Source organism: Stenella coeruleoalba, assembly GCF_951394435.1.
Source record: "Stenella coeruleoalba genome assembly, chromosome: 8".
Taxonomy (NCBI): domain Eukaryota; kingdom Metazoa; phylum Chordata; class Mammalia; order Artiodactyla; family Delphinidae; genus Stenella; species Stenella coeruleoalba.
This window is the reverse complement of record NC_137154.1, coordinates 93,662,835-93,688,575: the sequence shown is the minus strand read 5'-3', so window position 1 is coordinate 93,688,575 and position 25,741 is coordinate 93,662,835. Positions and strand designations below refer to the sequence as shown.

General features: G+C 51.6%; 1 protein-coding gene across 1 annotated transcript in view; it reads left to right on the top strand.

The window, feature by feature from the left end:
- DSCAML1 (DS cell adhesion molecule like 1) overlaps window positions 1-25,741 on the top strand; it is a 342,838-nt gene that overhangs the window by 6,395 nt on the left and 310,702 nt on the right. The window contains exons 2-3 of the mRNA XM_079930621.1: window positions 9,523-9,840; window positions 13,400-13,546. Coding sequence (XP_079786747.1) covers window positions 9,523-9,840; window positions 13,400-13,546 — 465 coding nt within the window. The remainder of the gene's footprint in view (window positions 1-9,522; window positions 9,841-13,399; window positions 13,547-25,741) is intronic.

Genomic DNA, 25,741 nt, shown 5'->3' with positions numbered 1-25,741 from the left:
TGCTCTACACGCTGTTTGCACTGACAGTTTCCAAGGTCACCGTCTTCATTAAGAACAGTTATTCAAAGGCAAGTTGCATCTCCATTAAACTCCGTGTGTGTGTGTGAAGAAGCATTGTCCATAGACCTAGAAAACAAAGCTCAGCTGTCTAATATAGGCACGTTACCTAATAGTTCATGTGCCTCTATTTCCCAATCTGCAAAATGGGCAAAATAACCCCAGTCCTGGCTGTCCCCCAGAGCGACTGCTGTCGCATATGCACAAAAAGGGTGAAGGCCATACAATGGTATAGCGTGTGACAATGCTTTGTAAACTGAAGAGGGCAACATATAAACACACACATGTAAAAGCCACAGCAAATCAGTTTTGGCCTTATAAATGCTCTGCTGAAATGAGGTATAATTACTGTCATCTCATGATACAGGAACAACGAAGGTCTCACAGCTGTGTGTGGCTGTCTCCCCCTCCCTGGGCCTCACACATATGGAGAATTTTCCTAGCCTTTGCTTTTCATCAACATGGGGAACAGCTGATGAGACAAAGCCAGGCTGCCAGCGTCTTCATGGAGTAGACTTGGCAGATTCCCTGTGGCCCCAGTGCCTGGGGGCAGTGGGAGGAGCTTACCTCTGCTCCCTCCCCAGGTCCTTAGATGTACCGTTTAGTCCATAATCCTCTGGACACGCCCCTGAGGGTGTTCTCCCTGCTGGGACTCCACAGTTTTTTTGTGGGAAGGGGAGTAGGCACAGGGTCCCACCTTGGGTCACCTTGTTTGAGGTCACAGCGATTATTGGAATCCAGGCCCTGAGAACCCAGCTGACTCAGGGTCACGGACACCCTGTATCTAGGGTGGCCTCCCAGAGCCATGGGGGAGAAGGTGAGTGGGGGACCTGCTCTGGGGGTGTGACAGCCATGGGTCAAAATCTTCCAGGTTGGAAGGCACCTTCAGGGACATGGAATCCGTCCCCTAATCAGCTGTCTGATCCCCTCTGCACTGTCCCACCAGCGTTGTTCTTCCTCTGCTACAGCACTTCCAGCCACTGGAAACTCCTGCCTTTCAAGGAGGCCATTCCTGGCCAGGGAGCTATTACGGCTCTCACCCTTACAGTCAGCCACTTTCTTGGTCCTGTACCTTCTACTCACTGGCTCTGCTCCTACCTTTGAGGCCACATAAATCCAGGTGAAACCCTCTTCTACCTGATGACACTTTGACTACTTGTAGACAGATGAACTGCCCACCTGAGCCCTCTCCTCTGGGCAGCCAGCAGCCCTGGTCCCTCTAACGCTCCCTCCTACGACATCATTCCCTTTCTCCACGATGCCCTCCGTGCCTGGGTTGTTGGGATCTGAAAGTGGAGCGGCCAGAGTTGCAAGAGCGTTGGAGACGGGGGTCTGGTCCCAGCCAGGATGCTGGCCAGCTGTGCACCTGGGGCAAGTGACTCTCCAGGCCTCACTCTCCCCATCTGTAAATGGAGGAGATCGAACAAAATAATCTCTTAAGTCCCTCCAGTGTGAACAGTCTAAATCTAGGAATCTCTGGGGACAACTGTGCTGTCTGAGCCGACTCCCAGGAAAGACCTTTCTGGCCATAAGGGGCATTCCTTTGACAGGCCCTGTCTAGAAGGGGCTGGAAGATTAAAGAGTCTGTTTGACTGTCAGCTGTTGCTCATAACTTCTGGAGCTGATGGTGAGGGGCCTTGTAGGTTGAAGGATGACTGATCTTTACTGGATCTCAGAGGTTTCTGGTTGCTGGTTACAGGAACTATGTTTGTGCTAAGAATCTTAAGAAAAAAGAAAAAAACCGTTTCTGATGGACAGAGGTGACCACTTGGGCACTGGAGCGGTGCTTCTCATTGGGGTGGTACTGTTTCCTTAGGGCTGTTTGGCAACTGGGGGGATACTTTTTGGTTATTTTAGTCCCTAGAGTAAGGGGGATATAGTGGAGGGCAGGGAAGGATGATTAGGGATGAAATGTCTGATGCCTGGGGCAGTCCCAAATAATTCAGAATTGTCATTTCCCAAAGGGCTCTCTTTCATCAGAAACCCACCTTATAGGATGATCACAGCTTGCAGACACTCTGAGAGTAGAATGCAGCGCTCCCGTTGAGAGACACAGCCGGAGTAAGGGAGGCCTGGGTTTCAAATGCTGCTCTGTCAGCCCTGGCTGTGCCGCCTAGGAAATTACTTGATCTCTTGAAGGTCCTGTTTTCTTATCTGTAAAATGGGGTCTTGGGCAGTAGCTATGTTAGAGGGTGCTCATAAGGATTAAATGCACTGTAATGGAAGGAAAGGGCTTCTCACAGGGCCTGGCACACAATTAGTGCTGAAAAGAAATTGTGGCCATGAGGATGGTGAGTGTAGAGGTAAAGCAAGTGTGCCAGGTTTGGGGACAGAAGGTCTGGGATTGGTCCAGCTGCACAACCAGTTCTGGTTGCCTGTAAATGCTCAGATGCTGTCTGGGGAGACCGGCCCTTCCCCTCCTCGGAATCTAGACTCCGATTGTCTCCAAGGTGTGAACACACCATAACGGGGTTTTCTGAGGGAGGGGCCAGACCCCGTCTCCCTGGTCCTCACCTGAGTTTTGGATGGACATGGTGGTTGACCTGAGACCCCACTGGCTGATCCTCTCTGGACCCGGTTTTTCCAACTATGGAATAAGAACAGAGTGAAGACAAATAATACATCTCTTTTATGAAAACCTTTGTGTGGAGATGCAGCGGAGTAATCAACCTTGCAAATTAATCTGAGAACCCTCACATCTGCATTAAAACAACCACAGCTCTGTGTGTGGCCCGGGAGCCGTGTAGCTGTGGCAATGCTCTGTTTATTGATCACACCATTATTCTTTCATTAACTCGATCACCAAATTAAGTTACTTAATGAGGTGCTGAAGTTCTGTCAGCCAAGCCCATGAGAATGGTCTGTTGTTGGGAGAGTGGATTGAAGTCCGGTATGGCAAACCTTTTTCCTATAGAGCATTACTCTGAGTGTAGACAGAGGACCACCTGCCTCAGAAACAGAGTTCCCTGGCCCTACGACAGACTCAGCGAATCTGGTATCTAAGGGCGCGCATGTTTAACAAGGTCTCCAGGTGGTTCTTATGCATAGTAATGTTTGAAAACTACTGTCTGAGGTTGCCATCATGATCGTCATTGGTGAGAGGTATTTGTTGTGGGATATACTTCCTGCCTGTCTGCTATCATGATAATATTTATAACAACAGCAATGAATACTTAGGTGGTTACCTCTACCACTTATATGTACCGGAAACTGTCATACATATTAACTCATCCAATCTAACAACCCTTGAAGTAGATACAGTCACCCCCATTTTATAGATGAGGAAACCAAGGTGTAGAGAGGCGAGGTAACCTTGCCTGCAGTTACCCTGCTTGTAAGGGGCAGAGCAAGGATTCAAGCCTGGGGAGCCTGGCACCAGAGTCTGGGCATTTAACCACTGTGCTAAGTGCCTAGTGCTATGCTAGGCCCAGGGGACAGAGTGGTGACCAAGACGGGGAGCTCATAGGCCTGCAGGGGAGCCCTGCCCGCCCCTCGTCCCCGCTGCTACCATCCAGCCACGCTCCCCGTGCCCGGGGCTGGATACCCCTTGCAGGCTCTTGCCCATCTCTCGGGCGGGTGCAGGTGGCAGGGACTCCAGCACTGGCAGATGCTCCTGGATGAAAGATCCAGTGAATGAGACTAAATATTGTAAAGGGAGAGAAGAAGTGACTCATTTCTCCCTGTGGAGGTGGTGAGACGTTAACGTTTCGGTCCCCTCAGGTTGTCATTCACGATGATTGGAGATGATGACATGGGGATAATTCAAAGTGCACCTGGGTGGAAGCCTCAGTTGGCCAGACACCTCCATCCCAACCCGGGCAGGTGGGGTGGGGGGCCCCTGGGTGTCGACTGCGTGGGTGTTGAGTTTCCTTCGCCAAACTAATCCCGATGGCCAGACAGCGTGGGGCAGACGGACAAGTTGATGCGATGGATATTTAGGTTTCAGGGGTGACCCTGGGGCAGCCCAAATGCCTGGGTGCGATTTCTGGTTTAAAAATATTGCTGTGCTATTTCTACGCTTCTAATCTCCCAGCCATTTGGAGCCTGTTTTATGAAACACGGCATCAGGGTGGTGCTCCATGTTAACCGGCGGAGAAGATTAAAGGGGTTTAAGTCTGGGCGTCTGTCACATCACAACCAAGCCCATAACTTCCATTTTCTATTAAAAATCCATTTCCCCTTTGACCAGAAGAAGCTTTGCTGTTGATCTGATCTCTCTTTATTTACGAAGTGTTTCTCCCTCCTGTCCTTCTGTCTGTAAGTCTGCCTGGTACTGTCTGCAGAGGGAGGAAAGAGCTGGGGGATGGCTGAGATTTAGGCGAAAGTCGGAGTTTCCTGTCCAAAGATTTGCTTTCCAAATTTGGACTGGCTTCCAGAGAAGAAATGAAAGAAAATCCTCATAAGGCCCCAAACTTTGAACTCTTCAGCTTTGTGTTGGAAAAAACTCTGGCTTGGGAGCCAGGCAGACTTTGACTGTTGGCCTGGTGGCCTCCTGGCTGTACGATCTTGGAGAATCTCCCCGCATGAGCCTCTTTGACCTCACCTGTAAGATGAGACTCACAGAGCACACCTCGGACCTCTGCGTCAGGATTATGTGAGGAAATGCCCTTGTAGCACACAGTAGGCGCTCAATCAGTTAGTCTCCTTTCTTCTGAGAACTCTGTACCATCAGCCAGGCCACTAAGCCTCCAGGGGAGAACGTGTAGAGCCGAAATGAAATTACAGGAAGGGCCATAAACCCTTCTGCGAACTCTGCCCTGGGCGGTGGGTTAGCCCTCTTCGGCCCCCATCTCCTTTGCAAGCTCCTGGATGGCGGGGACCGTTTTCCCCGGCCTTTGATGCTTTCCACCACACCTGGGGGCCTGCTGGGCATGTGGCTTGTGCTGGGTAAAGATCTTCTGAGGGAACAAGTCTTTCCTGGCCTCGGGTCAGGAAGGACCTGGGAGAGGAGAGCGTTCAAGGGTGCAGGAGTCACCCTCAGGTGCAGGACGGCAGGGTTGGGGGGACTGGACCCTGACCACGCTTTGCAGTAACTTTCGCCTCCCTGGTCCCCTCGGGGAATCAACCACTGGGATGCGAATAACAATCCCATCCCTCCTAGTCCTGCATCCTCATTTCGGGGAACCAAGTACTTTCACGTTCTGTTTTGCCTGCTTAGCAGCCCTGGGGGACAGGTAAGGTCCCCCTTTTGTGAATGAGGACGTTGAGGCTCAGCAAGGCTAAGTGGGTTGCCTGAGGTCACACAGCAGGTCAGGAATGAGCCCCAGGAGGGAAGGTAGCACTGTCAGACTTGTCCCGGGTGTCTGACTATTGTCCCATGCTTCTGTGCTCCTCAGAGCTGGCTGAGGCTTTGTCACTGCTCTGAAGGTTCAAACAGGAGCCTGAGGAGGGAACGCTGCCACCATTGAAGCCTCTCCAGACTCCGTGAGGTGGGGGTGAGGCCCCCAGACCCCTGCTCCTACCCCTTCCGTGGCCGGTGACTGATCGTACCCATTGCTACCGCAGCCACTCACTGGTGCCCTGTGCCAACCTTCATCTTAGCACATGGCAGAGATTTCAGGAGATTCGTGCCTCAGTTTCCCCTTTATGGATTTGCTTATCCCTCTCTCTTGGCAGGTGGGGTGAGGCTGAATTAATATTTATTTAAAGGCTTCTGCATTCCAGGCTGACAGGTGCCTTGTGATGGTAAGATATGAGCCCGAAGTAAGTGCAAAATGCTATTGTTTCACACCTGAGGGTGATGTTTCATAATGGCAGTGCTCTGTCAGAGCTACAAGCTGAAACGAATGGTGTGTCTAATCCTCCACAGCTCCCCCAGACCCAGAAGACAGCAGCTCACATACCAGGGGGGAGAAATATGAGGCTACTCACCTTTGGCTATAAATCCGCTGTTTCTTCAGCCCTGACAGGTGGCTGGACGGTCCCCGTCAATTCATCAATTACATCTACCCATTTGTAGTTGCTGAGAAGCCCGTGTCCTTGTCTCTGGCAGGATCCGAGGCCCAGAGAGCAGGAAGGCTGCTGCTACGGTGGCTGACAGTCCTGCCCGGAGCCCGGAGCCGAGAGAAGCCTGATCCCCAGGGGTTGTCTCTGCAGGGAGGGTGGGATGGATTTCCAGCCGGGAGAGAAGACCAGGAATGTGTATTGAGAGTGGGTTTGGGATGGAAGAAAGGATGGGGAGGGACACCCAGCCTGGAAAACCAAGATTTTGTGGTTTGATTCCTTTTGTCTTCGGTGTGGTTCGTACAAAAGGGCAGTTTCACCCCCAGGCTCTGAAGGCAGGCAAAGTTGGGTTCTGGCCCAGCTCTTAATACTTTCACTCTGGGTTACTTTGGGTAAATCAGTTAACTTTTCAGAGCCTCGATTTCCTTATCTGTACAATGGGATGATAATAATAGCATCCCCTAGAGAGTCATGAGATTAAGTGAGAGAACACCTGTAACAGGTCTAGCGCCCAGCCTGGCCTCTAGTTAATGAAATCCATGGTGGCTAGCAGTAGTTGTTTTTTTTTTAAACATCTTTATTGGAGTATAATTGCTTTACAATGGTGTGTTAGTTTCTGCTTTATAACAGAGTGAATCAGCTATACATGTACATATATCCCCATATCCCCTGGCTGGTAGTATTGCTGCTGGCCTTAGCATCACTGAGGGCTACTTCATACTGATCCTTAAATATTTTCTTACGCTGCCCCTCGAATCAGACAATTCCTGAGCTCCTCTCTGTCAGGGATCTTTCTCAGCTTCCTAAGTCCATTTGTCAGGCATAATGTCTACATTATGCCTCTTTCTGTTCCTTGATGGATTTTGGCGTCCAGAATCCATAAAACTGCCACGGTGAGGGTGTCTGATTAACTACGTTGTCTCAGGAAGTACCCAGAACCCCAGAGTGATGTTCCTGCGCCCACAGGCTAAGCATGTCTGAAATGTTGAGTCCGACACGGGCCCCTCCCAGGGGGTGTGCGTGTGCGTGCGCGCACAGGCGTGTGGATATATTCATCCTGTTCTTGGCCAGCTGGAAAGGGAAGTTGGGGGCCAGGTGCTGTTTGAGGGAGGTATAAGCCCCCTCTTTATTATTGCAGTGGTTACAATCATCTAAGGGTTAAGAAATCAGACTCCGGGCTCAGATTGCCTCAGTCTGAGTCCCAGAGCCCTCACTTACTGGTCATGTGGTCTTGGGAAAGTCTCTTTGATCGCTCAGTGCGTTAGTTTCCTCATCTGTGAACTGGAATAAGAATAATACCTCCCTCACAGGGTTGTTGGGAGGATTAAAAGTCATACGAGTAGGGCTTCCCTGGTGGCGCAGTGGTTGAGAGTCCGCCTGCCGATGCAGGGGACACGGGTTCGTGCCCCAGTCTGGGAGGATCCCACATGCCGCGGAGCGGCTGGGCCCGTGAGCCATGGCCGCTGAGCCTGCGCGTCCGGAGCCTGTGCTCCGCAACGGGAGAGGCCACAACAGTGAGAGGCCCGCGTACTGAAAAAAAAAAAAAAAAAAAAAAAAAAAAAGTCATACGAGTAAAGTGCTTACAACAGTGCCTGGCATGTAGAAGATGCTTAACGAATAATTGTTGACTGAATGTCAATAAAGAAGTCTTTCAGAAGCTGAGCGGGCTCCTGGGAACCTGGGGAGTGTGGATCCGAAGAGAAACTTCCTAAGCCTCAGTTTGCTTACTTGCAGAATGACATGATTTCATGACCTTGGGGAATACTCTGGTCCCTGTGAGTTGGGCAGGCTTCCAAGGGTCCCCACCGGGGTCCCCTCTTCCACAGAGCAGACTTCTCCACCACCAGCACCGACACTGTCACCGGGGAGGCAGCGTGAGGACGTGGACGGGAAAGCTATGCTGCCCCCCGTGCCCCGGCACCCCCCTCTGCCCCCTGCAGCCGCTATGGGCACGCAGTGCCGGGTAGGGAGGGCAAATGCATCTGCAGCTAAGAGGATGCCCCTGACACCCCAGCAAGGAGCCCATGGATGTGTTTTCCAGCACTGCTGCTAATGGCTTCATCGCAGCTTTTTATGAGATGATGTGAATTGCTCTGACCAATGAGGCTTAATGGCCTTCCTCAATGAGCTGCCCGGTACATTCTCCCTGGAGGCTCGGCTCAGAGCTAAGCCGAGAATATTAATATGGTCGGACGCAGGCCCTTCCCCTCCCCATAAAGTTGTGGAAATTGAGGCCAAGTTGGGTCCCCTGCAACGGTCTTTAAACAAGCGGCAGAGTGGTTAGTTTGCTCCTTGATCTTCCTGGGGGAGAGGGAGTGGCTTCCAGCTGGAGACCCGGGACCAGGCCCCCTCTTCCTCTGGGTTTGCTTCCACTTGTTCAGAGGTGGCCCTTCTTAAGGGAGCAGGCTCCTTGGTAGGGAGGGAAGGCCCTGATTCCACCATTCAGGGCTGCTTCCCACGAGGGCAGGCAAGACTGAGGCCCTGGGCTGGGATGAGAGTTGCAGACGGCTGTCCTCCTTGTCAGGCGGCCTTGATGTTGTCAGGTAGCTGCGGTCGTGAGCATGTTCGCCCGTGTGACTGAGTGTTGCAATGGCAACATGTCAGAGATGAGCAGGGTCTTTGCAGCCTCATGTATCCTCCCTCCATTTTACAAGTGAAGGAGCAGAGGGTCAGAGAGGGGAAGGGAATTCCATGGTTGGTCAGTGTCAGGGATGGTCTTAGGCTTGCGGGGGTGGGTATCTCTAGTCCCCAGGCTTGGACTGGTCTACCCACGGTGCCGCCAGTCCGCCACCCATCCTCTGGGGCAACACATTTTCCAAATCGACCTCCAGAGGGGAAGACGTCTCTGCAGTCTTTTCTCGTCCAGGCCAGCATCCCGCTTCGTGAAGCCCTTCCTCGTAGAACACGGTCTCTGACCTTTTACCTTTCGGCTGTGGTGTGACAGAAAGTGTGCTAAGACCCTCTTTAGGGCAGTGTGTTCAGATTTCAATCCTGTAGCTTATTGGCTGTGTCATCTCAGGCAAATCACATAACTTGCTCAGCCTCCAAAAGGGAACGATAAAAAAGGAGGCAGTACTGTCTCCTCTCAGTGTTGTACGGATGAACCAAGGGACCGGGTGTGACCCTCCCTGATGTAATAGGTACTCAATAAATACCCATTATCTAAGCAATTTCAGTGTCTCTCCTGAAGTGTTGATGGGCGGCTGGGGTGCGGGGACGTGGATTATGGCTTGGGACCCTTCACCATAGCAGAGCGGTGGCCGCCTCTCTCCGTGGACTCGGCTTGGCGTGGAGGACGAGACGTTTCAACTTTTGCCATCCCTGTGCTAGGCTGGAAGCTTATGCAGGGTGGGAACTGTCTCTTCATCACCGTTGCCAGTGCCTGGTGTACAGTCAGTGCTCAGTAGTGCTGTTGAATGACTGGTGCTTGAACGTTTTATGAATGAGCGTGGGTGTTGCAGCCTCCCGGGCCTACGAGGGTATCATTAGCAGGCGCTAACCAGCCTCTCCCCTCCCCTGCAGCCCGCCCTGAAGATGTCGGCACCAGCCTCTACTTTGTAAATGACTCCTTGCAGCAGGTGACCTTCTCCAGCTCCGTGGGGGTGGTGGTGCCCTGCCCGGCCGCGGGCTCCCCCAGCGCGGCCCTTCGATGGTACCTGGCCACGGGGGACGACATCTACGACGTGCCGCACATCCGGCACGTCCACGCCAACGGGACGCTGCAGCTCTACCCCTTCTCCCCCTCCGCCTTCAATAGCTTTATCCACGACAATGACTACTTCTGCACCGCGGAGAATGCTGCCGGCAAGATCCGGAGTCCCGACATCCGCGTCAAAGCAGGTAAAGGACCAGACACGGGCTCCCCTGCAGGGCGGGAATGGGGAGCCGGCAGCACCTGTCGTTTTGAGGATGTGTGTGTAACATGGAAGAAGGCAAGGCGGCCCATCATGGAAAATCATGCTGTTCTTTGGAATCTTAGCTCTGCCACTTCCTGTGTGTCCTTAGGTGGAGAACGCACCTTTCTGAGCGTCAGTTTCCTCGTCTGCAAAGCTGATGCCAGCACCCACCCTGTTCATCACTACGTATGTTGGTCCAAGGAGATAGGACCCATTTATATTAAGTAATGTGCTCATTTTAGTACTTGGTTCATGGAGAAATTCAGTGAGTTTCTTTAAAAAAAAAAACCCTTTATTGAAAGAGAGTATATAAAAGAACTGCACATGTTGTGAGTATATAGCTTGATGAATTTGCACAAAGTTTAATATCCAGGGGAAGGTATCAGCATCTCAGAAGCCCCTTCATGCTTTTTACAGTCACTCCACCCTTAGGGGAAACCACAGTCCTGACTTCTAGCAAGACAGATGTTTGCCTGTACTTGTTTCTGTACTTTATCTAAATGGAGTCCTACAGCACATATGCCCTTGAATCTTTTGCTCACTGTTGTTTGTGGGGTTTAGCCCTCCTGCTGTGTGAAGTTATGTGTCATTCATTTGCATTGCTGTATAGTCTCGTTTGACTATACTGAACTTTATTTATCTCTTCCACTGTTGATAGACATTTGAATATAAGGTATCTCATGAGAATAGGCATTTAGGTAAAATTCATGATGGAAAACTCTTAGCAGTGAAGCATTCTGGTCTTGGGAAGAGGTGATGGAAGCAAGGAAGTGAGGGCTTCTCAGCTGTTCTCTTTACAGAAACTAGAAAGTCTCATTTCTCTGGGTTAGGTCTGGAGGTGAGTGCGTGGCTTAGATGAGCCCCTCTTAACTAGGTTGTCATGATATGCTGGTGAGTCCCAATCTGTTATAAAGTGCCTCGAATAGTAATAAAGCATGGAAGTTTGGGGAGTGATTTTCTTAGAAGAGCTTTTTGAGTGGGAGAGGATAGATAATGTTCCAGCCAGCTCTCTGCGATGGCTCCAAGGCTTGGGCGTGCCATCTTTCCTGGTGATTGTGTCGGGCAGAGGGGAGTGTGTTCCGGGGAAGTCTCCCCAGCCCGCGTGCCTAGCGTTGGATCCTGCGATAGCTCTGACTTCCTGTCCTGGCAAGGAGTCAGGCCCTCAAGGAAAGTTGTGTTGTGCTTTGGAATCTTAGCTTTGCCACTTACCTTAGGCAGAGGACACACGTTTCTGAGCCTCAGTTTCCTCATCTGCAAAGCGGATGCCAGCACCTACTTCATTCATCACTCTGTGTGACGGTTCAGCGAGATAGCGCTCTGTTGAATTAAGATCCTTCCGCCTCAGGAGAGCCTCTCACACGTAGAAGGTTCCAAGCAGCTGGGAATGGGTGTGTGTAGGGGTGATGTGGGGTGGGAGTTCTTAATTAAAGAGCTGGTCTTCATCCACTGGTTTGGTTGGGGGAGGGGGGTGTGAGAGTGTAAGCTCTGAGGACCTACTTAGATATCTCCTCTGGGGCTCCCCGGGGATCCTCTTTTCAGGAACAGCACTAACCCCCTAACATGACACCAGGTGCTGGACTGGGAGCCCCGAGGCCGGGATTTGGAGCCCAGTTCTGGCCTCCACAGCCTGGAGGATTGAGCTAACGGCAAGCCATGTTCTGTCTCCTAATACCTGCCTGTTATTGGGTTAGGATATAGTTTTCACAATAATCCTGTCTGGTGTGTCTTACAAGGGAGGGAACTAAGTCAAATAAAGTTTAAGTCACTTGCCCGAAGGGCACCTGTAGCCAGTTAATGACAGAGGCATGGCTCTAATGACCAGCTGCATTGCTGTAGTGCTTTCCACGTGCCAGGCCTTCTCCATTCTGCTGTTATTGTTTCCTTTTACGCATGAGGAAACCGAGGCTCTGGAAGGTTCACGAGCTCTTATCCAGGGTTACACTGCTGCTCAGAGGAGGACACAGGGCCGAGCTCTTATCCAGGGTTACACTGCTGCTCAGAGGAGGACACAGGGCCTGCTTGTTTGATGCTCCTAACCATGGGTCTCTGCAGGCTCTCGAGGACTGTCTCCGCGGTGTGCACCCAAACCCCAGCCCTTCCCACCCTCCCCTCTGCTTCCCTCCCCTTAGCCTCCTCTCTGCTCTCCCCGCATCTGCAGGCAGTGCGATGTCCAGCCCACGAAAGGGTGGACCACGGCCCCACAGAGTTGGGAGTGCCTCCTTCCATGCCTCCGTCCTCCACCTCAACTGTGTCTCTTCCCATCACAGCCACAACACAGGGAGGGAAAGAATAAAGACCTGGGGAGGGACGGGCAGGGCTGGCCTGATGGGAAACACAGCCAATTAAGAAGCTTTTGATGAAGCCAGAGGGACTGCAGGTGCACAGCCGGAGGGGCTGCAGGGCCCTGAGCATTGCCCTGGCAACCATGGCAGGGAGAGCAGGAGGGCACACAGCCCAGGTGCCTGCAGAGGGACAAGGTCGGGAAGCAGCGGGGCTCTGGCTGCACCAGCTCTGCTTGGCAGAGAAGAGGTGGAAAGACAGAGAGGGCCTCGGGGAAAGGCCAAGTGGAGGAGGACCAGAGAGAGGCAGAAGCAGGCCCCTCGGCCCTACCCCTAAGGTTGGTCCAGCCCACCCATGGGACCTGATACGTAGAGCACCTGCAGGTAACAGCGCCCCAGAAACCAGCCCTGGGACCGACCGAGGCAGGAGACCTCCACTGCACACTGTGGGGGAAGGGATCTGCTGAAGCTGGGGGCAAGGCTGGGGTCAGGCTGTAGGTGGTGTCAGGAGGTGGGAGAAACCAGCAAGGATGCTTTGTTTTGTAGAATCTTGGAAATCACCCATGTCTCTGGGGTTCCGTGTTATCAGAGATCATCACTGTGTCAAGTATTCTCTCCCATTGTTCTTATAAACCACCGAGCCCGGCAGAAAGTTCTGTATGTCAACTACCTTTTCCCAGGCTGCCTTTCACTTTGAAGTGGCACAAAAATCTGTTTTTAGATCACGTGTCACAGTTTTTCTTTTGGCAAATGATGGTCATTGTGCCCCAAACTCTTACCACCCTGGGCCCAGGGATCGTGTAGGAAATCAAGCGAGGTTTAATTAGAGGGATTCCGGCACTTTTGCTTAGAAACCACACACGCCCTTGTTGAATACAACCCCATTGCAGGGCATAGGTGCCGCCCTCCAGGCCCTTACAATCTAATGCAGTTTGTTAAAACTCACCAAAATTGGAAAGGCTAGAAGTTGGGTTTACGGTCCTGTAGAGGGAGGCTGGGTATTTCTGCGGGAGAGTGGGTGTCTGGTGGAGTGGGAAGGAGGTTGCTGGAGAAGGCAGGAATAAGACTCTGGCAGGAACTTCCGGGCGGGGCAAGTGGGAGGTGGGAGAAGAGGTGAAGGAAGTGTGGCCTGGGGTGCTGAGAGGTGGCTATCTCAGGCCCCCACACCGTGTCCTAGTCAAGCCTGTGACACCCTCTTCTTTCCGCCCCGCAACCTGTCTGCAGTTTTCAGGGAACCCTACACCGTTCGGGTGGAGGATCAAAGGTCGATGCGTGGAAGCGTGGCCGTCTTCAAGTGCCTCATCCCCTCTTCAGTGCAGGAATACGTTAGCGTTGTGTCCTGGGAGAAAGACACAGTCGCCATCATCCCAGGTAAGAGAGGACCGCGGGGCCTCATAGGCCCGGATGCTGGGGGGTGGGGGGGCGGAGAATCAGAGGTACTGAGCTGGTGGCTGAGCTCACCCAGCTCTTGAGGTTGGTCCCGGCAAGTGGTTTTTCATTGTTCTGGTGATGCTTTGGCAAAAAAGCGTCTTTGGTCTCGGCTTGGTGCGTCTCCGTGTGGGTGGTGAAAACCCACGTGGCAGCAGCCTCTGCGGCGTGTGTGAAGGTCCCGTCAGACACAGGGTGGTCGTGCTGCCCCGAAGGAGCGGGGTCACTGTCTTTCCTGGCCACCAGCTATTTGATTTGCCCTTGGCCTTAGAGATGGGAGGCAAGGCTGGAAGGACCTTATCTGTGAAAGACTGTGGGGAGAGGAGCGATAAGAGGCCGGTGTGTGGTCCGTGTTCCTGGGATTCTCGGAGGACCAGACTTGAGTGAGCATGCGCGTGGGACTTTTATTTCATGAGCTGCCTAGACGCTCCATCAGAATTCTAGCCGGCCTCACGCTGGAGGTGCCAGGTGTTGCAAAAAGAGGTTGAGACCATGCTGTAGGGTCACCTTGTTAGAGCTGCCGTGATTGCAGGCACTCCATTGCTGGTTCCTATGCAGGGCTGTCCCTTCAACAGGAAAACAGGTCTGGAAATCTCAAGAGAGGACCTCAGATCCTCAAAATACCTCCAGGCCTCCAGTTATAAAACCGTGGGGTTTTCCCGTCACTCCAGCATTTCTCCCTGCATCCCTGCCCATTGCAGCAGCCCTGACGCTTTTTCTTCCTCCATCAAGGACCTTGGTTTTCCTTTCTGTAAAATGGAAGCACTTGACCAGATGCTCCCTGAGTGCCCCCCAGCATCGATGGCCCGTTGCTGGGCATATGAAATGGTTCTAGTGGCTCAAGGTCTTCAGGTTAGTTGGAGAAGACAGACTTCTATGCATGAAACCTATAAAGCTGGGATTCTTAATCCTGCTACACAATTGAACCCCTGGGGAGCTCTTTGAAAAACACCAGTGCTTGGGCCCAACCCCAAATCGGCATCTTTAACAGTAGAACCTGGGCACTAGCTGTTTTAAATCTCCTTGAGTGGTTCCAAGGTAGAGCTCTAGGAGACGAACCGATGCTTCAGCACCTTGACAGCCAACGTGGCAGGATACTCTTTTTGAGACATTAATTTGTGTTTTGCTCTTGGAACTTTTTCCTTCTCTCAGTCCCAAGCCGATGGCCAGGCCATTATATCTCCTGGTCTCAGAGCTTGTAGTTGGACAGGAATCAGAAGCTACTTGAAGACACCTGCTCTTCCTGCCTTTTGTGAGCAAACAGGAAAGGTTAGGATGGGTGTTCTGCCCAGGGAGGAGAGCCTCTGAGGGCGGTGAACAGACAGGAGACCATCGGATGCCAGAGGCAGGGTATTGCTGTAGGCAGCTCAGGGGGTATGGCGGGAGGAAGCGGTCGGACCTCAGAGGGGTGGCTGTGTGTGGCTCTCTGGGGTCTGGGACTGAGGCCTGGGTTCTTGTGTCCAAATGAGGCATGAGATGCACAGCCCAACACCCAGAGTGATCATGCAGGCAGGGACAACGGGCTGGTGAGGACCAGAGAGACCCTGGACCTTGGCACGTCCCTGGGGAATGCGCCAACAATGATGGGGACTGAATGTCCTGTCTCTCCAACAGAGTCACATGGAAGGTGATGTAAAGAACATAGAGACATGTGATATTTCTTATACACCTGAGTTTATGGACCAAGAGTTATACTCATTAAAATAATAATAATAAATTTTTGAGTGTTTCCCCTATGCCAGGCACTGGGCTAAGAAACTTTCATATGTGACCTCATTTTATCCTCACAAAAAAGTCCATAAGTGTGTTTTTTTCCTCTTCCACTTTACTGAAGAGGAAACTGAGGCTCAAAAAAGTAAAGGGACTTCTGGGTCACACATGTTATCACACAGAGGGCAGGACTGGACCCAGGTCTGTTCTTTCTGCCTATGTCCTGAACTCCCGCACAGGACCACCTCCCAGGACCTGCACAAATGTATCCTATGAAGTGTCACTCTGAGTACAAGGGAGGCTGTGTGCTCCAGGCAAGGAGAGCCTTGGCCTCAGGAAAGCGAAAAAGTCAATGCTAGTTTGTAGGGAAGAACTAAGTCAAGTGTAGTGATTACGAGCCCCGAATCTAGGATCAGACTGCCTGGGCTTGAAGCTCACTCCTCTGGGCAAGTCTTTTACCTCCTTGGTGCCTCAGTTTCCCCAGTGATAATAAAATAGGGGTAATGATTGACCTACTTCATTGGGTTCAAGTAAAAATGAAACGAGGGCTTCCCTGGTGGCACAGTGGTTGAGAGTCCGCCTGCTGATGCAGGGGACATGGGTTCGTGCCCCGGGCCAGGAAGATCCCACATGCCGCGGAGCGACTGGGCCTGTGAGCCATGGCCGCTGAGCCTGCGCGTCCGGAGCCTGTGCTCCGCAACGGGAGAGGCCCAACAGTGAGAGGCCCGTGTACCGCAAAAAAAAAAAAAAAAATGAAACGAGTTCATGTATGTCAAATGTTTCAAACACTGCCTGCCACGCACTGAGGATGGGCTGGAGCTGTGATGATGATTCTTGGGGGCATGAGAGCGTTCTCCTCTCTGTATTGCCGATTCCTGTTTAGGTGTACATATTTCTGTGTAACAGAGTCTGTGTCCCCCACTAGACTGAGTTTCCCAAGGGTGGCACCTGGGTTGTTTTAGGGCGCACATCCCTAGGCTCCTGACGCGCCGCCTTGCACCCCCAGGACAAATGCTCACCAAGTGTTCAGTGGGTGCATGATAGATGATCAGGAGAGTTCTGAAAGAATACGGGAGGCATTGGGATAAGGCTGGGTGCAGTGGGCCTGGGGTAGTTAGAAGCTCAGCTCAGACAGGAGAGATGAAGATTAACCTGGCTCCTGTGTGGAGGCACTGAGCTTCCCCCAGACTCACTGTAGTTGGTGCTTGTAGTTGGTGCTTCTGGGCTGTCTTTGATGTCAAGCCCGGGCTGGTGGCTCCAAAGGACATAATTATCAGGGAAGTGGGCTGGACGCTAGTCTGCAGGGCTCTGTTACACGTTGCCTGTAGAACCTCCTCCTTTCCTTTAGCCTTGGAGAATTTTCCTCCCCTGCCCAGTCCTTCAGCCCCATCCAAAATCATTCTAGATCCCTCTACAGCTACGTTTTAGATCCAGGGATGGACTTTCTAGAGCACGTGAGTCCAACGAACACCCTCCCGGAGGAATTCATGAGAACCAGAGGGAGTGGAGTTTTGCATCCTCCGTGCTCTAAAGATGAAGGGCCAGAACTTGGGTCCCCCTGCTCCAGGCTTTAATGTTGGAAGATGCAAATCGTTTATTGATTTTTTTCATAAAAATAGGATTCTCTGCTCTCCATACCACACTGCCCCGTGTGTGTGTGTGCGTGTGTGTGTGTGCGCGTGTGTGTGTGCGCGTGTGTTTTGGCTGGGATGTTGGACGGCAGCTTCTCACGGTGGGGGGAGATTTAATGCTGAGGCCACCTTGAGGTTCAGGAAGCACTTAGGAGCCTGAGTGACTGCCCTCTGACTCCTCAGGGGCAGCTTCTGGAGCGGGGAAGACAGTGTTGACTTTGATCTCTGGGCCGGCTGGGCTCAGATCCTCCACCAACCACGGGGCCAGCGGGAGCTGGTGCGAGAGAGCGGGAGGACGAACGGAGGCTGACGCGGGCCAATCAGGGCCCGGGAGACACCTCTTTGGGGAGGGTGGGTGCCCTGGGAGGAGGGGCCCAACGGGGTGGCTGCAGGCCCCTGTGAATGGTCTGCCTCTCTGAGGGGGTGTGGAAGGACTTAGAGGCTCGGGGCCTAAGCAAGCTCGGTGAGTTGGGTATTGGCTTACGGGTTGGCCTTCCCAGCTGTCCACACTGGGAGGGCAGGCAAGCCTCCCGGAGCCTCCGCTGAAACTCTGAGCCGCTTTTGGGCTGTGCTTTTCGCACAGGCTGGACAGACAGCCCAAAGTGCTACCTTTCTCAGAGCCACCTACTGCCTGCCCCCCAAGCTGATCAACTTCCTCCCGTCAGGCTATTCAGAGATGTGTGTGTGAAAGCACAGAGCCTCTCACCTATGAGCTGACAGACCCCTACCCCTTACTTCTCTCCCAGGAGACCTGGTCTGGAGGGAAACTGGCTCTCCAGAGCGGGCGGGATGGGGGGTAATAGGGCAAAGGGCTGTGCATAGACATAAATTAAAACTAAGGCCTCCAGTGAAGCCGGGATGTGGTTTAATTTCCCATCTGCATGATCACCATTACAGTGCATGTTATTGGATATAAAGGTAAATCCGGCCCTGTTCCTAATAGCTTTTAATTTCCACCAGACCTGATTGTATTGGTGCAGGCTCCTTGTGGGAATTTCCCAGCATGCTCTTCCCCAGCATCCTGACTGGCTGTCTGGGCCCCAGTGGGGAGTTTTGGACACTGCTCAGATGCGGGCCAGATGTATCTACCGGTGCTGTGGAAGGCAAGCCTGGAGCAGCTCCCTCGTCTAAGTGGATGGGGCTCTGGACTGCTGGGTTGTTATCTTGCCTTGGCCAGGTTGGGAGTGCACTGGGAACACTCTGTGTTGGGGAGGGGAGAAGCAGGAGCAAGGAGAAACTGGCCAGAGGGGTCTTTTCAGAAAAGTGGGCAGTGCTCCCGGACCATAGGTGGGAAGGCAGTGAGCCCGCCACCCATCACCCACATCGCGCTAATTGTCCCCAGGGTTCCAAATTGTTCATGGGTCTTCGTACCTCTTTGCATTTGGTCTTGCATCTCCTCTGCCTGGTCTGCACTGATCCCCTCTTTTCCTTATTGATACTGTACTCGTCTTTTGTCCTTTAAACATGGTTCACGTGTGTCCCCTTCCACGAAGTTTTACATAAGCCTGCAGCAGATCTATCAGTCCTCTGGTTCCATTCCTGGAGCACTTCCTTCACTGTGTCTCACGTTAGAGGCTGTTGTTTCTGTCTGTCTGCTGCAGGAGGGTGTACAACTCCATCTTTTGCATCTCTTTATCCCCAGGGCCCTCATAGCACCTGTTATAATAATAATAACAAGATTAATAATAATGTTTATCATGTACTAAGACCGCTTTTGTGTTAGGCATTGTACATATATTATCTCTAATCCTCACAATAACCCTTTAAGATAGTTTTTTGTTTGTTTGTTTTTCCAGTTTTCATAAATGAAGACAGGGAGGCCCAGGGAAGTTAAGCAAATTAGCCAAGACCACACAGCTCATCAGTGGCTTGGGTTTGAGCTGGGGTCCTCCGGCTTGCACTATTCCCCACTGCCTCTCCAGAGCCGGCTCCTTATTAGCAACGGACTGTTCCAACATCGGAGGAGGGCGTGTCCCTGTCTCCTGCACTTGCTTGGGGACAGAAACATGTCACCAGCCCTTGCCCTGGCCTCTGGCTCTGTGTGCCGTGACCAGAGGCTCTGGCTTTTCTGAAGGTCAGCAGCTCTCCAGCTGAAAGATCAGCGGGCAGTCATTCTAACAAGGAGGTTTTCTTGGGCACTGGCTCCGTCTTGGGCCCAGTGGGAGACACAAAGGTGGTCTGATCTGGGAATTTAGGATTCTGTTCATGTTGTCAGCTCTGACGGGCAAGGATGATAATTCCAGCACAGTAAGCAATCAGATATTATCTTGGTTTGCTTTGGAACGCAGGGTCAACGTATTAATTGCATTTTGCTCCAGCTGATATTAAAGCTACTTTGATCCCATGAGTCTCCACCAACTTGGACAGGGGATGGCACAGATGAGAGAGAGCCCAGGTGGTGCTCGGAAACCAGTTGGACACATGTAGGCTGCAGATGAATGGAGTCACTGATTGTCAGAGCTAGAAGGGCCTTGGAGGTCACGTGGTCCAGCCTCTTCATTTACTGATAAAGAAACTCAGGCCCAGACCAATGCCCTCTTATGCCCCTTCCCCCTTCTCTCCTGCTCATTCTCAGGGCACAGTATCTGAACTACTCATAGGGTGCTCTTTTTTTTTTTTTTTTTTTTTTAACTACTGGACGTCTTTCCTTCTTTGTTTAAAACCTTCCCAGCTTTTAAAGTCTGGTTCATATACCCCCTTTCTTCCCCCCATGATGTCTTTCCCAATTTCTGCTAAGAATGGATTTAAAAATCACCCAGATTAACCTCCTTCCAGGGGATCCTTTTCTGAGCTCCCTCCAAAATTTATCAGTTCCTTGCTGAAGACACTAATCATATTTTGTCCTGTAATATTGTAAAATCTGTGTTATTCCCACTATGAGAATGTCTAATCATCAAGAGCAGGAACTGTATTTCATTCAGACCCCTTTCCCCTCCAGTGCTCAGAAAAGATCATTCATGATGGTGATGAAATGACAGTCTCTTTTCCCCCTGCTGGACTGCCCTGTGGCAGGCAGGAAGGAAGACTGCCTAAGGTCACGTGGAAAATTGGTGGCATTGTGAGATCTAGACTTGGTGGTCCTTGGTCTCCATTACACCGAGCTGCTTCAGAGCTACCTTGACAGAGACCATTTCGGTGGGGTCCTCCTGTGACACTTTGTAGTTTAGATGCAAAATTGGGGATCTCAGCTCTTGACTACTTAGGGGCATGGAGAAAATGGGCTGGGATGGTCAGTATGCTAATATGAAATAAATGATGTGCTCAAGGCAATTTAACAAATAGGTGCTAGGCAGAGTCTCATGCCTTGCAGAGGAATTAAACTTGACTATGACATGTTTCTTTCCTTCAGCAGCTCCTATCTAGGGGTTATGGTATCTTCCCAAGAAGAGATACCCAGGAGGCTGGGGTTCTTTCTGATGATGGCAGCCCAGCAAGGCTCAGGAAGGGGAGGGGGGCCTTGGAGCAGAAATAGCACGTTGGGTGAGGTAACAGCACGGGGAAAGGCAAGCAGGGAAGGGGAGGATGGAGTGACCTGGCTGGAGGGTAAGTAGAAGTGATGAGAGAGAAGTCTGGAAAGGATGCCAGGATATTTGATTCATAAAGGTTCTATCTAGTTCTAGAAAAAAAAGAAGAGGCAGCCTTGTTGGCTCCTCACAGGAACCCCCATTCCCTTCCGCATTTTACAGATGAGAAAACCGACGACACAGTGAGGTTCAAGGGCTTGCACATTTAGAAGAAAAGTCAAAAAAAAGAGCAGATAAATACATAATAAGACATACATGTATGCAGGGCCCTGTGACAGGCACCTGGATGTCATCCCATTGAATTCTTCTCAACCCTGTGAGGGGGGCGTGCTACCCCCATCCTTAGGTGTAAAGAAGTGAGATTCATGGGGCTTCCCTGGTGGCGCAGTGGTTGAGAGTCCGCCTGCCGATGCAGGGGACACGGGTTCGTGCCTCAGTCTGGGAGGATTCCCACATGCCGCGGAGCGGCTGGGCCCGTGAGCCATGGCCGCTGAGCCTGCGCATCGGGAGCCTGTGCTCCGCAATGGGAGAGGCCACAACAGTGAGAGGCCCGCGTACCGCAAAAAAAAAAAAAAAGAAGTGAGATTCAGGGAGGCCAAGCAATTTGCTCCAGGGCACACAGCTTCTCAGTGGCAGAGCCTGTGCTTGGACACAGAGCTTCTGTCCCTAAAACCCAAGCTCTTTCTTTGTAAAGTACTTTAGTGACTCCGGCATGAGGGCGGTCCCAGGTACTCATGACAACTACTATTTCTCTCATCAAGGCAGTTGTAGAGAGGAAAAGGCAGCTGGCCCTTAACATTGCGGGTAGTATTTGCTTATTGTTTGATTTGATGGGGAAGGGAGCCTCGTCTTGAGGGCAGAGAGAAAAATCCCACCTTCTGATGCCTTAACACGTGCTTTGCAGGTTAGAGATTACAAGGAAGTGTTCAGAAGCAGCAAAGGAATTCTCTCCTAAGTCAGATGGCCTAAATTGAAATGATAATCATAGTGATAATAATAGTAAGAAAATAAGTGATCAGTTATTGAGCTCTTATGTGGTAAGTGCTTTTCACAAGTCATTTCATTTCATCTTCATAAGTGCGCTACGTACTAGGTGGTATTATTATCTCCATTTTGCAGAAGAGGAGCCTGAGGCAGAGAAGCTGGTCACCTGCCCAAGGCCATGTGGTGTGGCAGGATCTGAGCCCAGGGCGGTTTGATTTCAGCTCTTAGAGGTGACCTGGGGCACCTCGCAGCTGTGCCCTGATGCCTGTGTCATCTTTCACTTATATAGTGCTTTCCGGTTTATAAAGCAGGTTCACAGGCAGCATCTTACTGAACCCTTCCAACCCCATCTGAGGGTGACACATCCTTAACTTCACTTAATAGGCAGGGAAACCAAGGCTTGGGGGAGCTGAAGGGCCCTCCCAAGTTTACACAGCCAGGGAGGTGGGTACCAGATCTCCGGTTTGATGCTTGCATCCAGGAGCTCTTGAGGCCCCACCTGGAGCACGTGCCCACAGCTCCTCAGCACCCCTGCCAGTCTCCCGGTGGGCGGGCTGCTCTGCATCCGCTTGCCAGTTGGTTGGTTCCAGAGCTCTCAGCCGCGGCTCCTCAGTCAAGCAGAAATGTCTGTGTTCGCAGGTGCCTCTGGAGGCGTATGTATGTGTCATGTTTTGCTTTTCCATTTAGTTCATGGCAGGTGATGCATTTCCCGAGCACCCACTGGGTGAATTTCAGGAGATTTAAGACAATTGCCGGCGAACGCTCTGCCCTGGGATCCCACTGTGGCAGTGGACACGGAACAAGCGGCATTGTTTCGTAAAGTTGGCACCTCTGTAAGTTACTCTGATATCAGAGCAGAATTCTTTATAGAAGGTTATCCTACACATAAATCATCATTAGACTACCTCATTTTTGTTTAATGCCTACCTAACTGTGCTGTAGTCTAAAAATGTGTGTTTAGTGAAGTCAAGGGTTGCAGGGAAATTATAGGGTTTTCAAAAACCCATTTGCTTTGCTGGTGCTCACATCAGAATCAATCTTGCCTTTAGTTCTCAGTCTCATTACAAACATGCAGTATTGCTCGCCGGATTCTGGCATTTAATGTAGGGTAGCGTTTATTCAGAAGAAGCCAACGGTGCTTACAGAGTGGGAGAGCTATGTATAGACGCCACTTCCTGCCAAGCCTATGATTTTGAACCCTGTTGCGTATCAGTGAGACTTCGCCGCAAAAGCTGGAACCATGTGGGACCCGGCAGAGCAGAGGCCAGAGCTGGATGGCGGTCGTGTTGGGAGGGGAGCTGTTATTCATCACGCCACAAGCCTCACTGTGCCAGCACGTAGTAGGTGCTCAGACAATGATTGTTGAGTACCTGGAGGAATGTTTAACCAGGAAGGGGACTGACCCTTGGATTAGGTTGTAAATGAGATGGATTTAAATGAAGGGAAGGATGTGGTTCTGCGGCTGCTAGAATAAAGTCTTCATTTGCTCCTGCGACGCCCCAAAACAGCAGGACCTACCTGCAGCCCCTTTTTGGTGGAGGGAAGCTGTGTAGCAAAGCTGAAAGGGTGTGGGCTCTGGCCTCAGAGATACTTGGGCTCAAATCCCGTCTTCCTCCTTCCTTGCCATGTGACCTTAGTTAAGTCCCTTAACCTCTCTGAGCTTCAGTTTCCTCACATGAGAGGAATAGAAATGATGTACTTTTTCTCTACAGGGAAAATGTTTTTTATGCATAGTTTATATTTTTCTATATAGATCTGCTTTCTACATATAGATCCTTTCTCTATCTGTAGGTTTTCAATTTTTCCTAGTTCTGAGCAGACACATGATTAACTGCCCAGGATTAGTCATCTTCTTCTTGAGACCTGGAAGGTCTCTCTGTGAGGAGTGAGATTCCAGGGGTGGGCATCCAGGAGTGAGCCTCCAAGTGTGGGCATCCAGGGGTGAGTATATAGGAGTGAGCGTCCAGGGTGAGCATCTAGGGGTGAACGTCATGGAGTGAGTGTATAGGAGTGAGCATGCAGGTGTGAGTATATAGGGGGCGAGCATCCAGGATAAATATACAGGGGAATGGGCTTGGCTCTCATTACCCTGGAGGTCACTTGGCCTTCAGGGTGAAGGGCACAGGTTAGGAAAGCTAGGAGACAGCTGTCATACTGGGTCAGAGGCAGGGTAAGTCCTTCGTGTTACCCTGCATGGCTGAAGCCCATTCCCTAACATTATAATCTTGGTTTTTGTAGTCTACCTGTCATCTTGCTGTGTGCAGAATTCTCAGGAGTTTAGGCATATGCCTTTCGGGGCTGCCGAGCCTGCCTTTTGCAGTGGAATGCAAAGCCAGTTGGAACTAGGAACAGCCCTCTGTCTTCCGGTACAGAGGGCAGTGGGGCTCAGAGGCTTCCTGGAAACTGGGAGTGTTTTCCTCTCACACATGGAGACCCCCACGCCCCGCTCCATTTCAAGGTCAGAGCATATCTTTAGGGACCTGGAATCTGCCAGAATCTGGACCGTCAGCTGGGAAGCAGACGACAGAGTGGGAGACAGAAGCCTATGACAGTGAGTGGCATTGGGCAGCCAGGCATCGGGTGACCTTTGTCCTCTGTGTGGTGGTCCGGTGGGCTCTTGGACTGCCCTTCAGAATGGGACACAGAAAAGGAAAGGGCTTGTATCTAGAATATTCCAGAGCCTGCTGTTCCTGACATAGGCTGAGGCAAGCAGTTGTGGGAAGCCCAATGGGTTGCAGGAAGAAACACAAACTCCATGAGGCTGTTCCTGGCAATGCCATGTCTTAGGTTGGCTTCATCCCCTGAATCTCTCTAGATGGCTGTGTTGGCATAAGCAACAGTCAGTTGGTTGAATTTTCAGTTCATTATTTAATCTAGCAAATGTTTTTTGAGCACTTCCTGTGTGCAAGATGCTGTGTTATTAGACAGTGATTCCCAAGGGTCTTTGCTTGAGGATCTCAAGGGATTTGGAGAAGTTCCTCTTCCCGCATTTTAATTATAACACATATGTGCGTATGTACATGAATAACATGCATGGTGTAACTTGTACATATTGACGACACAAACGTGTATACTCACCCTCACCCTTCTTTGCCTGTGGAGAGGGGTGAGAGATTCACTTAGAATCTAGACCCTCAGAGACACCCCAGAGTGGAGACCGGGCCAGACACCTTGGCCCTCTGTCCGTGGGAAACAGCATAGCCACGGGAGCATCTAGGTCAGAAGTGTGTCTGGGTGAGTGTTCAGGTCTGGGCCTTTTCTCCTGAGCAGAGAGGACAACTTCTCGTTCCCTCTTCGTCTTCTGGGTCGGAATGTGGGTGGCCCACATGTTCTGAATTTCATGGACAGTTTTGGATGGATCACTATTTAGTGAGGCCAGTTCGGTTCAAAAAGGGTAAACAGAAGCACGGAGGATGTGGGGAACGATCTGCTTATCTTCAGGGGACTTGCTGTCTGACAGGTAGGATGAACTTGGGACACGGGTGATCCCAACATGAGGCAGAGTGTGATGAGGAAACACACAGCCTCTCGGGGCTCAGAGGCAGGAGCCCCGTCTTCTATGATGAGCGCAGACACCGTGTAAGGTGGCATTTCCCATGGGTCCTGGAGGATGGATGTCTGGCAGGCGGGGCTCCTGCAGGGGAGACTGTTCTAGACCTGTCAGCTCACAACTTTAGAACCACCTGGGGAGCTTTTTAAAAAAAACACCAATGACCCGACCCCACCCCAAACGATTAAGTAAGGATCCCTGGGGGAAGACCCGGGCATCTGTATTTGTGAAAGCCCCCGGGGCGCATCTGGTGAGCAACTGGGTTGCAGAACCCTGTTCTGCTTACAGGAGGCCACGGGGGTGAAATCTGGGAGCACTGAGAACAAAGGCGGCTTCTTGGGGGAGAAAAGCCAGGTATGGCTGCAGCTCGGGATCCATCTAAGGGTGGGGTGTGGTTGAAGCTGCATTGAGGGCGTGTAATTGAAGGGCAGTGGGCAGCCGCTGAAGATTTTGAGTAAGGAGTGTTCTGGAAGGACTTTTGGGAGTTGGTCTTCAGTGATTAAGGATGCTCCCAGAAACATGGCGATCATCCCCGCTCAGCCTCCTGGAACCCAAGTCAACCCTCGGATTTCCTAAGAATGATCCCTGGGCCTCCTTCAGGCCGGTGGGCCGCAGGCAACCTCTGTCCTGCACCCCACACTCCCTCTTTTTCTCCTGTCTCCTCTCCAGGGGGCTGTCCCATAAGTCAGGGCACTGGCAAGGTGAACACAGGAACTTGCCAGCGAGGCCTGTGGGAAGA